Source organism: Theropithecus gelada, chromosome 19 (assembly GCF_003255815.1).
Source record: "Theropithecus gelada isolate Dixy chromosome 19, Tgel_1.0, whole genome shotgun sequence".
NCBI lineage: Eukaryota > Metazoa > Chordata > Mammalia > Primates > Cercopithecidae > Theropithecus > Theropithecus gelada.
This window is the reverse complement of record NC_037687.1, coordinates 29,952,791-29,969,647: the sequence shown is the minus strand read 5'-3', so window position 1 is coordinate 29,969,647 and position 16,857 is coordinate 29,952,791. Positions and strand designations below refer to the sequence as shown.

At 47.9% G+C, this 16,857-nt stretch overlaps 1 protein-coding gene and 1 pseudogene across 1 annotated transcript; both read right to left on the bottom strand.

Moving 5' to 3' along the window:
* Nucleotides 1–488: 488 nt before the first annotated feature.
* LOC112612452 (endogenous retrovirus group V member 1 Env polyprotein) lies at nucleotides 489–2,974 on the bottom strand. The gene has a single exon (XM_025367024.1). It carries the CDS (start codon nucleotides 2,972–2,974, stop codon nucleotides 1,340–1,342), a length of 1,635 nt encoding a protein of 544 aa, XP_025222809.1. The 3' UTR covers nucleotides 489–1,339.
* A 9,609-nt stretch (nucleotides 2,975–12,583) lies between these two features.
* LOC112612456 lies at nucleotides 12,584–13,965 on the bottom strand (annotated as a pseudogene).
* Between the last annotated feature and the right edge of the window lie 2,892 nt (nucleotides 13,966–16,857).

Here is a 16,857-nt window from a genome sequence, read left to right as displayed (position 1 = left end):
AGAAGAAACAGAAAGGCTGCTCCCGGAGAGTGAGTCAGCTGCTAGTGACTGAGGCGGAATTCCCTGCCCCCCTCCCCAGATGGAGTCTCGCTCTGTCGCCCAGGCTGGCGTGCAGTGGCGCAATCTCGGCTCACTGCAACCTCTGCCTCCTGGTTTCAAGGGATTCTCCTGCCTCAGCCTCCTGAGTAGCTGGGATTACAGGCACGTGCCACCACGCCCGGCTAATTTTTTTGTATTTTTAGTAGAGACAGGTTTTCACCATGTTGGTCAGGCTGGTCTCAAACTCCTGACCCGTGATCTGTCTGAGGATCTACCTAAGGAAGTGCTGGGATTACAGGCCTGAGCCACTGTGCCAGGCCTGGGAGGAATTTTTATAGGAGCTTTTAAAGAAACAGTACACCCTGAAAGACAGAACAGGCTGGGCTGCTCAAATGAATGAGTCTCACGAATGCTGAGGAGATGCTTCTTTTTGTTTGTTTTTTGAGATGGAGAGCCCCTCTTTTTGCCCAGGCTGGAGTGCAATGGCTCGATCTAGGCTCAACACAACCTCTGCCTCCCGGGTTCAAGCGATGCTCCTGCCTCAGCCTCCCGAGTAGCTGGGATTACAGGCATGCACCGCCATGCCTAATTTTGTATTTTTAGTAGAGACAGGGTTTCTCCATGTTGGTCAGGCTGGTCTTGAGCTCCCGACCTCAGGTGATCTGCCTGTCTTGTCCTCCCAAAGTATTGGGATTACAGGCATGAGCCACCGCACCTGGCCGGGGAGATCCTTCTTATGAGAGTTTTACATGATTATTCATGAAGGGGCCTTGCAGGGGCATTACTAATAAGCATGTTTTGGGAAGTAGTCTGGGCACACACGTGCCGTGTCATTTGCATCTAAAATCTAACAAGGAATATCTGGTTAAAAAATAAAATCTCCACACAGGGGTGTGTTTTTTTTTATTATTTTAATGAGCAAAATGGTTTATTAGGATGAATTATTAGAGAAGTATACATGCTCCTTAGTGGGGAATAGCTCCGACCTCGGTCACCTCTGGCTAGGCCTTGATAAGTTCCCTTCTGGAACAGAGGCGTGCAGCCACAAGGCCAGGTGTAGCCAGTGTAGCCACGCTCCTCTTTTTTGCTGACTCAGCATGCAGTGTTTCCAAGGAGGACATCAGTGGGCTCCATTTCTAAAGATTCCTTTCCCAGGGGCTTCCTTGCCTGCTCATATCTGGCTACCTGCCTACCCTAAAAATAATCCCCCTCAAGAGATGGAGACCCTGAAAAGCTTTGGGCGTAAGGACGTCGTGGGTCTTCTGTAACTACTTCCTGCTGACATGGGACGAAGAAATCATCAGGGTCTCCCTCTCTTGCTCTCTGTCAGGGAAGGAGCCCCTCCGTAGCTGCAGAATCTTTGCCCACTGGCATCCAAGGGAGAGATGTACTTGTAGGTGCTGGGGCCTCCAAGGAAGATTGGATGATCTATTTCCACTTCTAGGGGCTCTGTGTGAAATTGCCGTATCCTGGAAGAGACGTATTTCATCAGTGAATTATAGAGACAAGGGCCAAAGAGGAGAAAGAAGGCTATAAGTGCAGCTGGTCCCAGTAAAGGGACAAACCATGTGAGGGAGGGGAGGGCAGATTTCACAGCCTCCCAAATGGACCCTGCTGAATCATCTTTTCCAAAGTCATGAAGCCACATAGCCTGGTCATAGATCTTTTTTATATCCTCCTCTATCGCCCCGCTGTTATTGACATAAACGCAACAGGTTTTATTGATCACTGCACAGACTCCACCCTGCTCTGCTAAGAGGTAATCTAAGGCCAATCTGTTGTCCATGACTACGTTTGCTAGAGAATCTATGGAGGCCTTGAGTTTAGAGATGCTATCTCCGGTACTCTTAGCTATGTTTTCTATTTGTCTGGAGAGATTTCTGAGGGTGACATCATGATAAGCGAACCCTCCCCACGGGGCGATCATTCCTACGGCTGCTCCTATCCCTGCCAGTATCAGACCCAGAGCTCTTTTCTGTCTGGGTTGGGTGGTGTTGTAAATGGTCACACCTATCCCCCGTGGTCCCAAAAGTCCCACAGCACATTCCCCCGTATGTTGGATGTTATTAATGCAAGTAAAGAGGTTTGCCACGGGGGGAGTTGAATAGGTTCTCTTAGGACTTCCGTCAAAGGGCAGTTTATTTTTTTGTGGTCCACATAAAAACACATAGCCAGGAGGGGTACAGGCCCACCGGGGCATGCGGCTGTCGAACCACTTGTGTAACTGCGATTTCCACACTGCTGGAATAGTTTGATTGCATGTAGGGGATAGAGGCCCTCCCAGGGGAACAGTAGTTTTTGGCCATGTGGGGACAGTGTGTGCCTTGGGAAGCGAATATAGAACCCTCCATGTGATTAGCTCTTTTCCTTCCCAAGCTGCACAGCGGTTTTGGGGTGACTTGTCTCGATAATCGTTCATTTGTTTATGGCTCACTGGACACCAGTGAGTCAAGTTAGGGTGGCAGCCTGCTGGGGAAAAGCTCATGGGATGGATGGTGGGACTGGGGAATCCCTCCTCAGAGGTGTTCTTCCGGCCACAGCGCCCTTCAGGGCATGGACAACAGGTTTGGTTTAGAGAAGAGCAGTTGTACAAATAGAAAGAAGTTTTAGAGCTTTGATTGAAAGGTGGAGTGAGATCCAGGCAGGGGACTTGGTACGCTGAGTTAACAAGCGAAACCTGGAGTGGAACAGATTTGTGTTGGCCTTCAGGGATTCCCGAACCAAATGTTAGGTTTAAAGAAAAATTTCTTAGCAAAACATATTGGTAAGATGAGGACCTGGTGATGAAGTTGTGACAGATCCAACAGTTGCTTAGATGGTTTCCCGAAGCAATAATTTTGGAAAAATTGACAAGGGAATTTTCACTCCATTGTGCCTGTGAGAGTAGGGGCATGGGAAGGAGGGAAAGATAAAGGAAAAGGAATTTCTCTGTCATAGCTGATTCTCCTTTAAGCTTTGTGAAAGCAAAAGGAAAGTGGTGAAAATAGGAGAGACAAATAATTCAATGGTTAAATGGAGTGTTTGGTGATAAAACAGGCTGTTATCGGGACTTCAGGTGGCATGCAAGTGTGAGTCCAAATAAGGAGAATAACCAATGCCACCGCAACCAAGATTCCCAGTACTGAGAGACCTTTTTTTAAGGTGAAAGGAGAGAAGGCTTTACTTATCTTTTCCCTTGAAGAGGAATTGGAAGCCCTCCAGAGGCTGGCTCACGAGACTGAGATGCTGATTCTGTTGTTGGTTCTTCGGGACCTTCTCACAGTTTTACTCGGGAGTGATGTATCCAACTAGAGATTCCAGAAACTTTGATAGCTGTTGGGGTAGAAAGTAATAAAGGGGCCTTTCCATAAAGGAGAGACCCAGGCTGGTTGAGACCCAGGTGACCCATCTCTCTAGGTTTTGATGGGGACCTGTGACCCTGACTAGTATAAGCGTTGATTCCCAGAAGGGTCAGTGGCAGGCAGTACCTTGGACCAATGATGTTATGTATTTGGTTAATTGGGTAACTTCTGGATCTCACGTTAGGTCTGCATGTAGGAGGGGTCTTCCGAATAAAATTTCAGAAGGACAAAGGCATAAGTAATTTTAGGGGCGATGCTCATTCAGAGTTGCCATGGGCAGCAGTTCTAACCATGGTGCGGAGGTTTCCTGGCACACTTTGTTCAGAGTCCTTTTAGTCGTTTGATTAGTCCTTTCTACCTTGCCAGAGGATCGTGTTCTCCAGGAGTGCTAGGAGTGCTTTTTTTCTAGGGCTTTTGCCACTAATTAAAGGGTGTGTGAAATGAAAACTGGGCCGTTGTCACTTTGTAAAAACAAACTCAGCCCACACTGAGGAATGCCTTTTTTTTTTTTTTTTTTTTGAGTTGCAGTCTCGCTCTGTGGCCCAGGCTGGAGTGCCATGGCGTGATCTCGGCTCACTGCAAGCTCCGCCTCCCAGGTTCACGCCATTCTCCTGCCTCAGTCTCCCGAGTAACTGGGACTACAGGCGCCTGCCACCACGCCCGGCTAATTTTTTGTATTTTTAGTAGAGATGGGGTTTCACCGTGTTAGCCAAGATGGTCTCGATCTCCTGACCTCATGATCTGCCCACTTTGGCCTCCCAAAGTGCTGGGATTACAGGCGTGAGCCACCGCGCCTGGCCTTTTTTTTTTTTTTTTTTTTTTTTTTGAGATGGCATCTCGCTCAGTTGCCCAGGCTGGAGTGCAGTGGCACGATCTCAGCTCACTGCAAGCTCCGCCTCCCGGGTTCACGCCATTCTCCTGCCTCAGCCTCCCAGGTAGCTGGAACTACAGGCGCCCACCACTACACCCGGCTAATTTTTTCTATTTTTTATTAGAGACGGGATTTGACCGTGTTAGCCAGGATGGTCTTGATCTCCTGACCTCGTGATCCGCCTGCCTCAGCCTCCCAAAGTGCTGGGATTACAGGCCTGAGCCACCATGCCTGGCCGGGATGATTTTTTTTTTTTTTTTTTAAAGAAGTACCTTGGCTGCTTCCTGGGCCTTTTCTGTTCTTGTAGGAAAGGATTTAATCCACCCAATCAAGGTGTCCATAAACACCAGAAGGTATTTAAAGCCTCTACAGGCTGGCAATTGTGTGACATACATCTGTCAGTCTTTCCCTGGGTAAGCTCCCCGATGCTGAACTGGCTGAATTAAGCAGGCCAGGGAGCTGCATTGGCTCCGGCCGGTTGTCCTGGGGCACAAAGAGGCAAGGCTATGCGTTTGAGGCCAACCTGGGCAACATTGAACAACAACAAAAAAATTTGGCTGGGCACGGTGTAATCCCAGCACTTTGGGAGGCTGAGGCGGGCGGATCACCTGAGGTTGGGAGTTCAAGACCAGCCTGACCAGCATGGAGAAACCCTGTCTCTACTAAAAATACCAAAAAAAAAAAAAATTGTTTCTGGTTTTTTTTTTGGTGGCACCTGCCTGTAATCCCAGCCACTCCGGAGGCTGAGGCTGGAGAATCGCTTGAACTTGGGAAGCAGAGATTGTGATGAGCCAAGATTATGCCATTGCACTGCAGCCTGGGCACCAAGAGCAAAACTTCGTCTCAAAAAAAAAAAAAAAAAAAGAAAAGAAAAAAAAAGCAGGGTAGCATAGGGCCCTGGGGGCTATTACAGCACAGGATGGACAGGCGTTAAAGACCTGACGAATAGTCTAGTAGAGCCCTTTCCCGGAAAAGAGGTTTTTGCACATGTGCTGGAGATGATGTCTCCCAAAGTGACGTGACTCATGGAGTGCTCTTACAAGTTTTTACTGGAGGGCCTAGGAAAGTAGAGAATTCCTCCCACTGTATACCACACCTCAGGTTCCCAGGTAGATCCATATTTGGTAGCCCTTTCCTTTTCCTCTTTGGTTTTTGTGGGTGGGTAAGGTGTTGGGTAAAGTTGGGTTAAGGGCCATCAGGAGCTCCCTAGAGAGGGTAGTGGTCCTGGCTGCTTGATCCGCCCTCCTGTTTTGCTGGGCATTTTCTCCCTCGTCCTTTTGGTGTCCCTGGCCATGGACTACAGCTATCTCCCGTGATAGGTGTACGGCCTAGAGCGGGGCCAAGATCTCTCGTCCACATTCCAGAGGGGTATCTTTTGCTGTTAAAAATCTCTATTCCTTCCAGATGGCCACATGAGCATGGAGCCCTGAGAAGGCATATTTTGAATATGTATAAATTGCAACTGTTGGGTTTTTCCATCGTTCTGTGGCTCTAATTAAGGATATGAGCTCTGCTAGCTGTGCCAAGGTTCTTGGAGCAAGGCATTTGGCTTCTATAATGTCAAATAGAGACACTATTGCATAACTGCATGTGTCACTCCTTGTTGGATGAAACTGCCACCATCAGAAAACCAGAGTCAGTCAGGGTTCAGTAGTGGAGAATCCTTTAAATGTTTTCTACCAGCAGAATAGATTTCCTGCGTTGCAGGGAGAATTATAGACTTCAACAGGCCACGTCTAAGGAATGGGTTAATGATAGGCTCAAGTCCTTCCATTGCCTGTGGCCATAGCGAGTATTGTTTCTTATGAAAGAAGTGGAAGGTTTTCTTAGCCCCATTTTGACTGGGACTGCAGTTGTTGCCCTTCCTAGCATATCAGAGGCCCATATCTCAGGGTTATTTGTGATTCCAGATCGAAATAACTCACCAATGTCATGGGTGAGTCTTCCAAAAAAAAAAAAAAAAAAAGGTCTTTCAGGGAAGTTCAGGTAAATGTGAAGTGTGCCCCTAGTTTGGAGAGTATATCCCTGCCCTAAAGACAGATGTTATCAGGAACTCATGGGAAAAGATTAATTGGTCTTTTGACAATAAAGAAGGTGTAAATCTTAGGAGGAGATGCCATTTATCCTGATTACCTGACAGAGGAAAGTTGCCTAGAGAAGGGGGTCAGCACCAAGCAGTCTGCTCCCAAATCCAATAGAAAATGTATTGTCCTACCTGCTACGTCCGGAGTTGCCCTTGGCTCCATCCCTTTGATGATGATGTCACATCTGGGAGCCAGCCAAGGCAGAGGGCACCCTCAGCTCAAAGTCATCATTTGTTTGGGGCCCTTTTGGCTTTTGGGACAGTCCCCTTTCTAGTAGCTGAGCTTATGACACAGGGGACAGGCCGTGTAGGGCTTTTCCCCCTTTGGCCCATGGGGGCAGTTTGCCTTCCAGTGGACTGGCTTCCCGCACTGATAGCACTTCCCTGGGAGTGTATCCTTAGGGCAACCTGGAGGGGGCTGGTGGACTTGCAAAGCAGCTAATAATTGAGCCTGCCTCTCTTCTTTCTGTTTTTCCTTCTTCTCGGCCCTGTCCCTCTCCTCCTGGTCTCGGTTATAAAACACTGAGGAAGCTAATTTGAGGATTTGTGACATGGGGGCACTAGTTCCCAAAGCCAGCCTCTGCAGTTTTCTCCTAATGTCTGGGGCAGCTTGTGTGAGGAAGTGATCCTTTAGGACCAGTTGTCCTTCTGGGGATCCCGGGTCTAGGTTAGTATGTTTGATAAGAGTTTCCTGGAGCCTTTCGAGAAAAGCTATGGGATTCTCATGTGGCCCTTGGTCGATGGTTGCTAACTTATTATAATTGACAGGCTTGACTTGACTCCTTTTCATTCCCTCTATCAGGCATAGGAGCATATGATTTCTGGCGCAGATTCCTGCCGGGGTATCGTAGTCCCAGTTGGGGTCCTGCAGGGGGACAGCTGTAGCTCCCACGGGGTAGTTGGCGTCTGCCAAGTGGAGCTCATCCCCACATTGACGTGCTGCCTCCCAAATGGTCTGTCTTTCGTCCAGAGACAGGGTTTGTCCGAGGAGGATGGCGACATCCTTCCAGGTTAGTTCAAAAGTGAGGGTTAATTTACGGAAGCCCTCCAGGAATTTTCCCGGATTCTCTGAGAATTTTCCCAGGTCTTCCTTAACTTGGGACAAGTCGTGCATGGAAAAGGGGGCCTGGACTTGGACTGGTCCTGTTAGTCTGCTCACCACTGGTAGCGGGCAGATTCCAGAGCGGGGACCTGGGGGCCTAGTGTAGGTTGAGGCTGACCCATCAAGGCTAAGAGTGTGATACAAGGAGGAGGGAACTGCGGTTGCCTGTTCTTTCTCTTTGGTCTCAGGAAGAGGAGGTTGAGGTGGGTTGACCAGGAAATCATTGAGGCCTCCTGGTTGAGGGCTCTGGAGTGGACGACTAAGGATAGCTAAAAGGGCAGGATCTATCTTGCAGCCTTTACAAAAATCGGGGTTTTCCCTCAAGATCATGAAGGTTTGCACATAAGGGACCTCTGACCATTTGCGGTGACACCGGCAGTAGAGGTCAAGCTGGAGTATGGTGTTAACATTTAAGCTTCCCCCCACTGGCCAGACTTCCTGCCCTTCTAGGTCATATTTTGGCCAAACTGTATTGCAAAGGAAAACCAATCTTTTTCGTTTCAATGCCTGGGGATCAAACTTATCCCAGTTTCTAAGGATGCATCCAAGAGGGGAATCCCGGGGTACGGAGCTCTGGTTACCCATCTGAAAGAGAAGACAGGAAAGAACATAGGATAGAGAAGGCATCTCTACACCTATTTGGTGCCTCAGGAAGGTGAGGCGTTCCACACCTTGGCCTGGGTAACATGTCCATGCCTCTATTTACAAGGATGACGGGTTCTTCACCCTGGGGCTCCAGAATTAGCTAGCCTTAGCATTTGCACCATCTGTTGTCTCCCTGTATCTCATTTTGCTCAGAAGGGTTTCTTAGATTTCCTAGGATTGATGCCTAGCAGGGACGCCTTTCTCACCTCTGTGTGGGGCGAGGAAGCATGTAAGAACGTCGGGCATGGGAGTAGTTCTCTTGTCTCTCATATTCCCAGTGACCTTCATTCTGCAAGAAGTCCAGTAGCTCTGCCCCTGCTAAAGTCTGCAGAGAAGGGACTCTATAGTAAGGTCCCCTTAATGCATTATAATATTGGATTAATGCATACAGATGGTTAGAGGAATGGAGGTAAATCTGATATCTTCCCCTTCTTATAGTAGGTTCCTTGGGGATCATACAGAAAAAATGCTTAAACAGGCACGGAAGCCCCCTGGGGCTCAGAGTTAGTGGACTGGGCTGTTGGTTATGGTTTTTTACATCCCTTATATGATCACATAAGCAGCAAGGGGAGCGCTGGGGGCATTTTCTATCTGCCTTTTCAACATAATGCAAAAACCACCTGACTGCTGTACAGGTCTGTAACAATGGCTTTAGGAGGCGAATGAAGAACTTCCCATTGACCCACAGGAAACTCCGGTTGTAAAGAGAAACTGGGGATTGAGAAAGAGGCCCATAAATGACCATCCGGAGGAACCTGACTGCTCGCTTGAGGAGCCACAGAATGAGGCATTCTTGAAGAGTAGTCGGGCGGAGAAGGACCCGATAATAAACGAGGGATGCCTGTAAGCGAGCATCCTGCCAGTGCCGGTCCCTGCAGTGAGAAAGGAGGCAACTGAAAGGACGAAGCTGGGTCTCATCTCTAGGGAAAAAATAAGTATAAACTTCCTCACAGGCCCGGGCAGGCCTCCGGCGACTGGCACTAAAGCAAATGCAGCAGGTCCCAGACAAGCAGGACATACAAGGCGCTTGCACATGAAGGAGGAATTCCAAGAAGCTCGGCGACGAGGACAGGGACAGCAAAGAGTAAGCAGAGTGACCTGGGGGATTGTTCACCAGTGGCGGCATATTGTGTCCAGGGGAATGGAGTGCCATGAACAGCACGTAGAAGAGCCGACTCAACACGGGAGAGTAGTTTTAGCTGAAAGATGTAAAGCTCCCCAGTCATTGCACAGTTAGGGCATATTCCCTGCCTTTCACAAGCCTCCTGCAGGGAGGGTCACCATGTCTCAGAGCTACTCAGTGTGGAGTTTAAAGTCCTCCCTCCTCTGCTTATCACCCCTCAGGGTAAACTGAGAAATCAGCCAGAGGGAGCAGAGTGACAGTGGCTGAAGGGAAATGGTACGGGGCAGTTGTTAGTGGACAGAGCCTGAGAGGAGAAACCCCTCCCCTTAAAGCTGCAAGAACTGCATTAGGGCAGGAGGTTCTTCAGTGCAAAAAGAAGCAGAGGTCGTCAACCAGAGAATCTGGCACCAGCTTTTGGGCACTTACCTAGAAGAACAGTTCACAGGCCACCAGGGGAAAACACCAGATGTTACCAGGAGGGGCGTGGAAGTCCTCTGGGTCTCGGTCTTACCAGGAGGGGCGTGGAAGTTCTCTGGTTCTTGATCTTCTTGAATTCAGTCAAGAGACACGCAGAAAGAGTTAAGCAGGTAAGTGCCCTTTATCTAAAGGCATAGAAGCTCAGAAAGAAGAGACACCCCGAACAGTGGAACAGGGTGGGCTCCTCAAAAGAATGAGTCTGTTCCTACTAGTGCTGGGCAGAGCCTTTTTATGAGAATCTGACATGATTATTCATGAAGGGGCTGTGCAGAGATGTTCCTAGCAAGCATGTTCCAGGAAGTGCTCTGATCAGGAGAGCCCTGGGAGGGCCCATGCTGGTACACACACCACATGTCTCCTTAGCATCTCAAATCTCCACCCGCCGGTGTGTGTTTTAGTATCATTTTGAGCAGAAGGCTCTTCTAGAGTGAGTTATGACAGAAGTACACATGGTTGTTAATGGGGAAAAGCCCCATCTCGATTATGTCCAGCTAGCCCCTGATAAGTCCTCTTCTGGGCCAGGGAAGTACAGCCCCAAGGCCAAGTGGAGGCAATGTAGCCACTGATCTTTTTTTGCTGTCAGTGGGCAGCATCTTTAAGGAGACTCTCAGTGAGTTGCATTTCTTTTTTTTTTGAGACCAAGTCTCGCTCTGTCACCCAGGCTGGAGTGCAGTGGCGCAATCTTGGCTCACTGCAAGCTTCCCCTCCCAGGTTCACACCATTCTCTTGCCTCAGCCTCCTGAGTAACTGGGACTACAGGCGTTCGCCACTAGGCCGGCTAATTTTTTGTACATTTAGTAGAGATGGGGTTTCACCATGTTTGCCAGGATGGTCTCGATCTCTTGACCTCGTGATTCACCCGTCTCGGCCTCCCAAAGTGCTGGGATTACAGGCATGAACCACCGCGCCCGGTCAGTGAGTTGCATTTCTAAAGATTCCAAAATGTCAGAGACGTTTGAACCAGAGCAATTCCATCTGGAATAGGGGCTGGAGAAAATAAGCCTGAGACCTGCTGGGTTACATTCCCAGTAAGTGAAGGCATTCTTGGTCGCAGGATGAGACAGGGGGCTGCTCTGCCTATGGAGTAGCCATTCTTTATTCCTTTACTCTCTTAATAAACTTGCTTTCACTCTATGATTCTGTATGGGTTCACCTTGAATCCTTCCTTGCGTGAGATCCAAGGACCCTCTCTTAGGTTCTGGATCAGGACCCCTTGCGGGTGACACGGGCTTCTTACGTGCTCATGCCTCGCTATCTGCTACTCCAATACTTTCTTTTACCTGGTTTGTGGATAGAAAAACTTAATTATACCTAGTTCATCCACATCTGTATGTTGTCTGTTTATAACCAATCTGAATGGAAATTCACCTTAAGCTTTTTCCCCAGGTCACAGAAAACAACAGAGTTTTCACCTTCATTGAGATTATTCTCATCAGCTTATTTCTCTGATAGAGAGAAAACTTCTATTAAGTATCTCCATCAGGGCTCCACTGGTATAAAAAGGGATGTCAAGAAAATTTAGATGAATTTGAGAATGTGACATGAATCTGATATATGAATTAGTGCTTGTATTTTCTTTTCTTTTCTTTTTTTTTTTTTTTTTTTTGAGAGGGAGTCTTGCTCTGTCACCCAGGCTGGAGTGTAGTGGTGCAATCTCGGCGCACTATAACCTCTGCCTCCCAGGTTCAAGGGATTCTCCTGCCTTAGTCTCCCAAGTAGCTGGGATTATGGGCATGCACCACCACGCCCAGCTAATTTTTTTTTTTTATTTTTAGTAGAGACGGGTTTCACCATGTTGGCCAGGCTGGTCTTGAACTCCTGACCTCAGGTGATTTACCCACCTCAGCCTCCCAAAGTGCTTCCAAAGGCATGAGCCACAGTGCCCTGCCTTTTTTTTTTTTTTAATTTTTATTTTTCCCCGCTCTTGTTGCCCAGGCTGGAGTGCAGTGGCGCGATCTCGGCTCACTGCAACCTCCACCTCCTGGGTTCAAGCGATTCTTTTGCCTCAACCTCCCAAATAGCTGGGATTACAGGCATGCACCACCATGCCCGGCTAATTTTGTATGTTTAGTACAGACGGGGTTTCTCCATGTTGGTCAGGATGGTCTCAAACTCCCGACCTCAGGTGATCCGCCCGCCTTGGCCTCCCAAAGTGCTGGGATTACAGGTGTGAGCCACCGCACCTGACCTAAGTGCTTGTTTTTCTTTCTTCTTTTTCTTTTTTTTCCCACATTTAGTTCTTTTATTTAGTTTTCTAGTGGACAATTTACATATCTCCCACACCCTGTCTTTTAAGTTAGTGTGACGATTTTCCATAACAAACTACTTAAAGGGGAGCTTTGGTCAAGAATGGAATGAAATCGCAAATAAATAAATAAATAAATAAATAAATAAATAAATAAATAAAATTTACTGCTTTTAAAAAACCAACACTTTCACTAATTTTATATTCAAATAAAACCACACAGGGCTGGGCACGGTGGCTCAAGCCTGTAATCCCAGCACTTTGGGAGGCTGAGACGGGCGGATCACGAGGTCAGGAGATCGAGACCATCCTGGCTAACACGGTGAAACCCCATCTCTACTAAAAATACAAAAAACTAGCCGGGCGAGGTGGCGGGCACCTGTAGTCCCAGCTACGCAGGAGGCTGAGGCAGGAGAACGGCGTGAACCCGGGAGGCGGAGCTTGCAGTGAGCTGAGATCTGGCCACTGCACTCCAGCCTGGGCAACAGAGTGAGACTCCGTCTCAAAAAAAAAAAAACAAACAAAAAAAAAACCCACACAGCATTGGCGTGATGTATTTTCAGTGTTTCCTTGGGTCTGGCTTCCTCGCCATCGTGCCACGGCACAGCTGCTGTTGACCACAGTTTGTCATTCTGGATGGCAAAGGCTCACTCGGCTTCACATTATCCGGAGGACCTGGATGGAAAACTCGAGGGTCTTGAAATCTCAAATTGTCATGGCTTCATCAATGCCAGTAGTGCAAAATTTGCGACAATCTTGCTTGTCCACCTCATAAATAGAGACTTGAGTGATGCTATCCTGGTGCGGAGTCTCCGAGGCCATGTTGCCGTCCTCAGTCGTGGCCCTCTTGTCCATGTTGCCGAAGCGTTCCATGGCAGACGTGTTGCGTTGGATGCTGTTTTGGAATGTCTAACTTGGAGATGAAGGTCGGGCAGCCATGGTCATCATAGTTAAAGAGCACTGGGCGGCAGACATGGCCAGCAGCCACGACGCTGTTGTCCGAGACCAATGACACACTCAGGAGCAGCAGGAACTCCGTCCTCAGAGTTGAGACCTGCACACTTTTGGAGGCATCAGCAACAGACACAGTGCTGTCGTGGCTGACCCAGGCCAGGCGGCTCCTACTGGCAGAGAAGCTTACCCCGTGCACCCAGCCACCAGTGCCACTGCCACCAAACTCTGACATCAGCTGCCCAAAAGGCATCTGCTGCCCCAGGGCATGCTGACTGGCTTCTCATCCACTTCTTTTTTTTTTTTTTTTTTTTTTTTTTTGAGACGGAGTCTCGCTCTGTCGCCCAGGCTGGAGTGCAGTGGCCGGATCTCAGCTCACTGCAAGCTCCGCCTCCCGGGTTCACGCCATTCTCCTGCCTCAGCCTCCCGAGTTGCTGGGACTACAGGCGCCCGCCACCTCGCCCTGCTAGTTTTTGTATTTTTTAGTAGAGACGGGGTTTCACCGTGTTAGCCAGGATGGTCTCGATCTCCTGACCTCGTGATTCACCCGTCTCGGCCTCCCAAAGTGCTGGGATTACAGGCTTGAGCCACCGCGCCCGGCCCATCCACTTCTTTAATGTAGGCAGAAAACACTCTGCATTTGAAGTCACATGATCCTGCTGCCAGCAAAACGTTGTTGGGATGCCAGTCCAAGCTGAGGATTGTGGAGCGTATCGGCTTTTTAATGTGCTTGCTCGCTCACCAGTCATTTCGAACTCAACAAACAGAAATGAGTCGTGCTCCACTTCCCACAGCAAATTTGTTCTCTAGGGGGGACCACTTCACAAAAGCAGCTGCATGATTAATTCTCAGGATCATCAGGGTTGGTTTCCAGGCACCATCTTTTTGACTCCAGACATAGGCATCGCGGTCTACCCCATAAGTGACGATGCGGTTGCTCTTGGGAACCCAGTCAATACCTGTGATGTGTCCATTGTGCTCACTGAGTTCATAAGCTTTCACCCACTGGCTCCCGTACTTCTTATAGATGTGCACTTCGTGATTATTTTGACTAAGGGCAATCTGGGTACGATCCCTGTTCCAGGCATGACAGGTAATTGACTCTAGTAAAAACCAATGCAGTGACATTAGTCTTAGTGTTTTCAAAGGAGAGAAAGCTGGGATTGGGGAAGTCCGGATGGGCTCAGAGCAGAGAATTTACAGATCCTGGACTGTCAACGCGAACTAGTGCTTGTATTTTCTAATTGTTACCAAAGAATTGATAAAACTGTGAGAGTGTGTTTGTTCATGGTCAGCAGAGTAATGGAAAAGGGAGCACCATTTTTCTTTTTCTTTTGTTTTTGGAGACAGAGTCTTGCTCTGTCACCCAGGTTGGAGTGCAATGGTGCAATCTTGGCTCACTGCAACCTCTGCCTCCCGGGTTCAAGCAATTCTCATGCCTCAGCTTCCCGATCAGCTGGGACTACAGGCCCATGCCACCACATCTGGCTAATTTTTTGTATTTTTACCTGAGATGGGGTTTTACCATGTTGCTGGGGCTGGTTTCAAGCTCCTGAACTCAGGCAATTCGCCTGCCTCAGTATCCCAAAGTACTAGGATTACAGGCGTGAGCCATCGCGCCCAGCCCACTATTTTTCTTAATATATCTCTAGGTTTCTGTTCAATTTAACAGTTACACAGACCCCTGAATTTCGAGATTTAGAGCCATATCTTCCAATAATTACTGATGTCTCTTGTATGTGATAAGAATGAATAACACACAGCCAAAATGAACACTCAAGGCCCTTTCGCTCCATTCAAAAACTGAGGTATGGGGCAATTTCACTATTGTTCCTATTATTTTTAGTTCTATTTTTCAAATAGTACACATGTATTTATTATTATTATGTTTTCTTTTGGAGACGGAGTTTCACTCTTGTTGCCTAGGCTGGAGTGCAATGGTGCGATCTCGGCTCACCATAACCTCCACCTCCTGGGTTTAAGTGATTCTCCTGCCTCAGCCTCCTGAATAGCTGGGATTACAGGCATGTGCCACCATGCCCAGCTATTTTGTATTTTTTTAAGTAGAGATGGAGTTTCTCCATATTGATGAGGCTGGTCTCGCCGTCCTGACTTCCAGTCATCTGCCCACCTCGGCCCCCAAAGTGCTGGGATTACAGGTGTGAGCCACCATGCCCGGCCTGTATTTATTATTTTTTAAATTTTGTTTTGTGTTATATGTGGTGACAGTGTTGAAGTTTATTACAACCCTGTCAACCTAGTAAAGGGCTGAAGAAATACCAAAGATTGAAGAAACCACCAGAGGGGCACATGATCTCCAGGCCTCTTGAGGCCTCTAGGGCAAAAGCAAAAAAATAAATAAATAAAACCCACCGGAAACCACTCGCCTGCCCAGTCCCTTGTTTTTGTTTTCCCTAGACACAGCTTACTTCAAAGCTACCCTCTTTGTTTACATAAGAAAAAGCTCCAAATTCCCACAGTGTGTCTCATCAAGGATTCCTTACTGATCCTGGGAACAATGCTGGTTGACTTACTCAAATCTTAGGCTTCCCTGTTTCTCCAAGCCCCTGACTGTTGGACTACTCTTGGCCATTGAAATTCAGAACACCCTCTATTTCTCTCTCTCTTTTTTTTTTTTTTTTTGAGGCAGAGTTTCACTCTTGTTGCCCAGGCTAGAATGCAATGGCACGATCTCAGCTTACCGCAACCTCTGCCACCCAGGTTCAAACGATTCTCCTGCCTCAGCCGCCCAAGTAGCTGGGATTACAGGCATGCACCACTGTGCCTGGCTAATTTTGTATTTTTAGTAGAGACCAGGTTTCTCCATGTTGGTTAGGCTGGTCTCGAACTCCTGACCTCAGGTGATCCACCTGCCTCAGCCTCCCAAAGTGCTGGGATTACAGGCATGAGCCACTGTGCCCAGCTAACAACCTCTTTCTTAACCACATATGGGCACTGTGATTGAGAACAACTGTTTGTTTGTTGTTGAGATGGAGTCTTGGCTCACTGCAAGCTCTGCCTCCTGGGTTCAAGCAATTCTCCTGCCTCAACCTCCCCAGTAGCTGGGATTACAGATGTGTGCCACCACGCCCAGCTAATTTTTTTATTTTTAGTAGAGACAGGGTTTCACCATGTTGGCCAGGCTGGTCTTGAACTCTCCCATCCTCAAGCGATCCACCTGCCTTGGCGTCCCAAAGTGCTAGGATTACAGGCATGAGCCACCGCGTCTGGCCCAGCTTTGTTTTTAATATCCCATCCCAAGAGTAAGCTGACCTTAGGATAAAATACTCGCTGAATAGGTCACAGCAGACGCTCATCCACTGCCCTGTACCTGGTGCTTTCTAACCTTGCTTCCTTCTCTGTATAAAAGAGAAGTCCTTTTCTGTGCAACTCATACATTTGCAGATCTTGTAGTTGGAGTATTTTTCCTATTGCAATATACCTTTTGAATCAAATCTAACCAATATCTAAATTTGTTTTTTGACAGTAGTAAACATTTTCATTGTTCCGTCTGTGTTAGAATATGCATATGCTCTTTCCCATGACACTGGCTATAATATCAGCCCAATAGATGAAACTAGTTCCAGGCTTGGTGGCTCACGCCTGTAATACCAGCACTTTGGAAAGCAAAGGCAGCCAGATGGCCTGAGCCCAGGAGTCGGAAACTAACCTGGACAACTTGGCGAAACCCATCTTTACTAAAAAATACGAAAATTACCTGGGCGTGGTGGCACACCCTGTAGTTGCAGCTACTAGGGAGGCTGAGGTGGGAGGATCACCTGAACCAGAAAGATTGAGGCTGCAGTGAGCTGAAATGGCACCACTGCACTCCAGCCTGAGTGACAGAGTGAGACCCTGTTTCAAAAAAAGGTAGTTTCTACTTCAACTTTTCGAAACATCTAATTACTTTGCATTTCTCTTATAATGATATTACAAGGATATATATGTCAAAATATTTCTGTGATTGAGAAAATATTCTT

Coding starts and splice junctions, on each gene's coding strand:
- LOC112612452 (XM_025367024.1), bottom strand. CDS start 2,974: ATGACAGAGAAATTCCTTTTCCTTTATCTTTCCCTCCTTCCCATGCCC.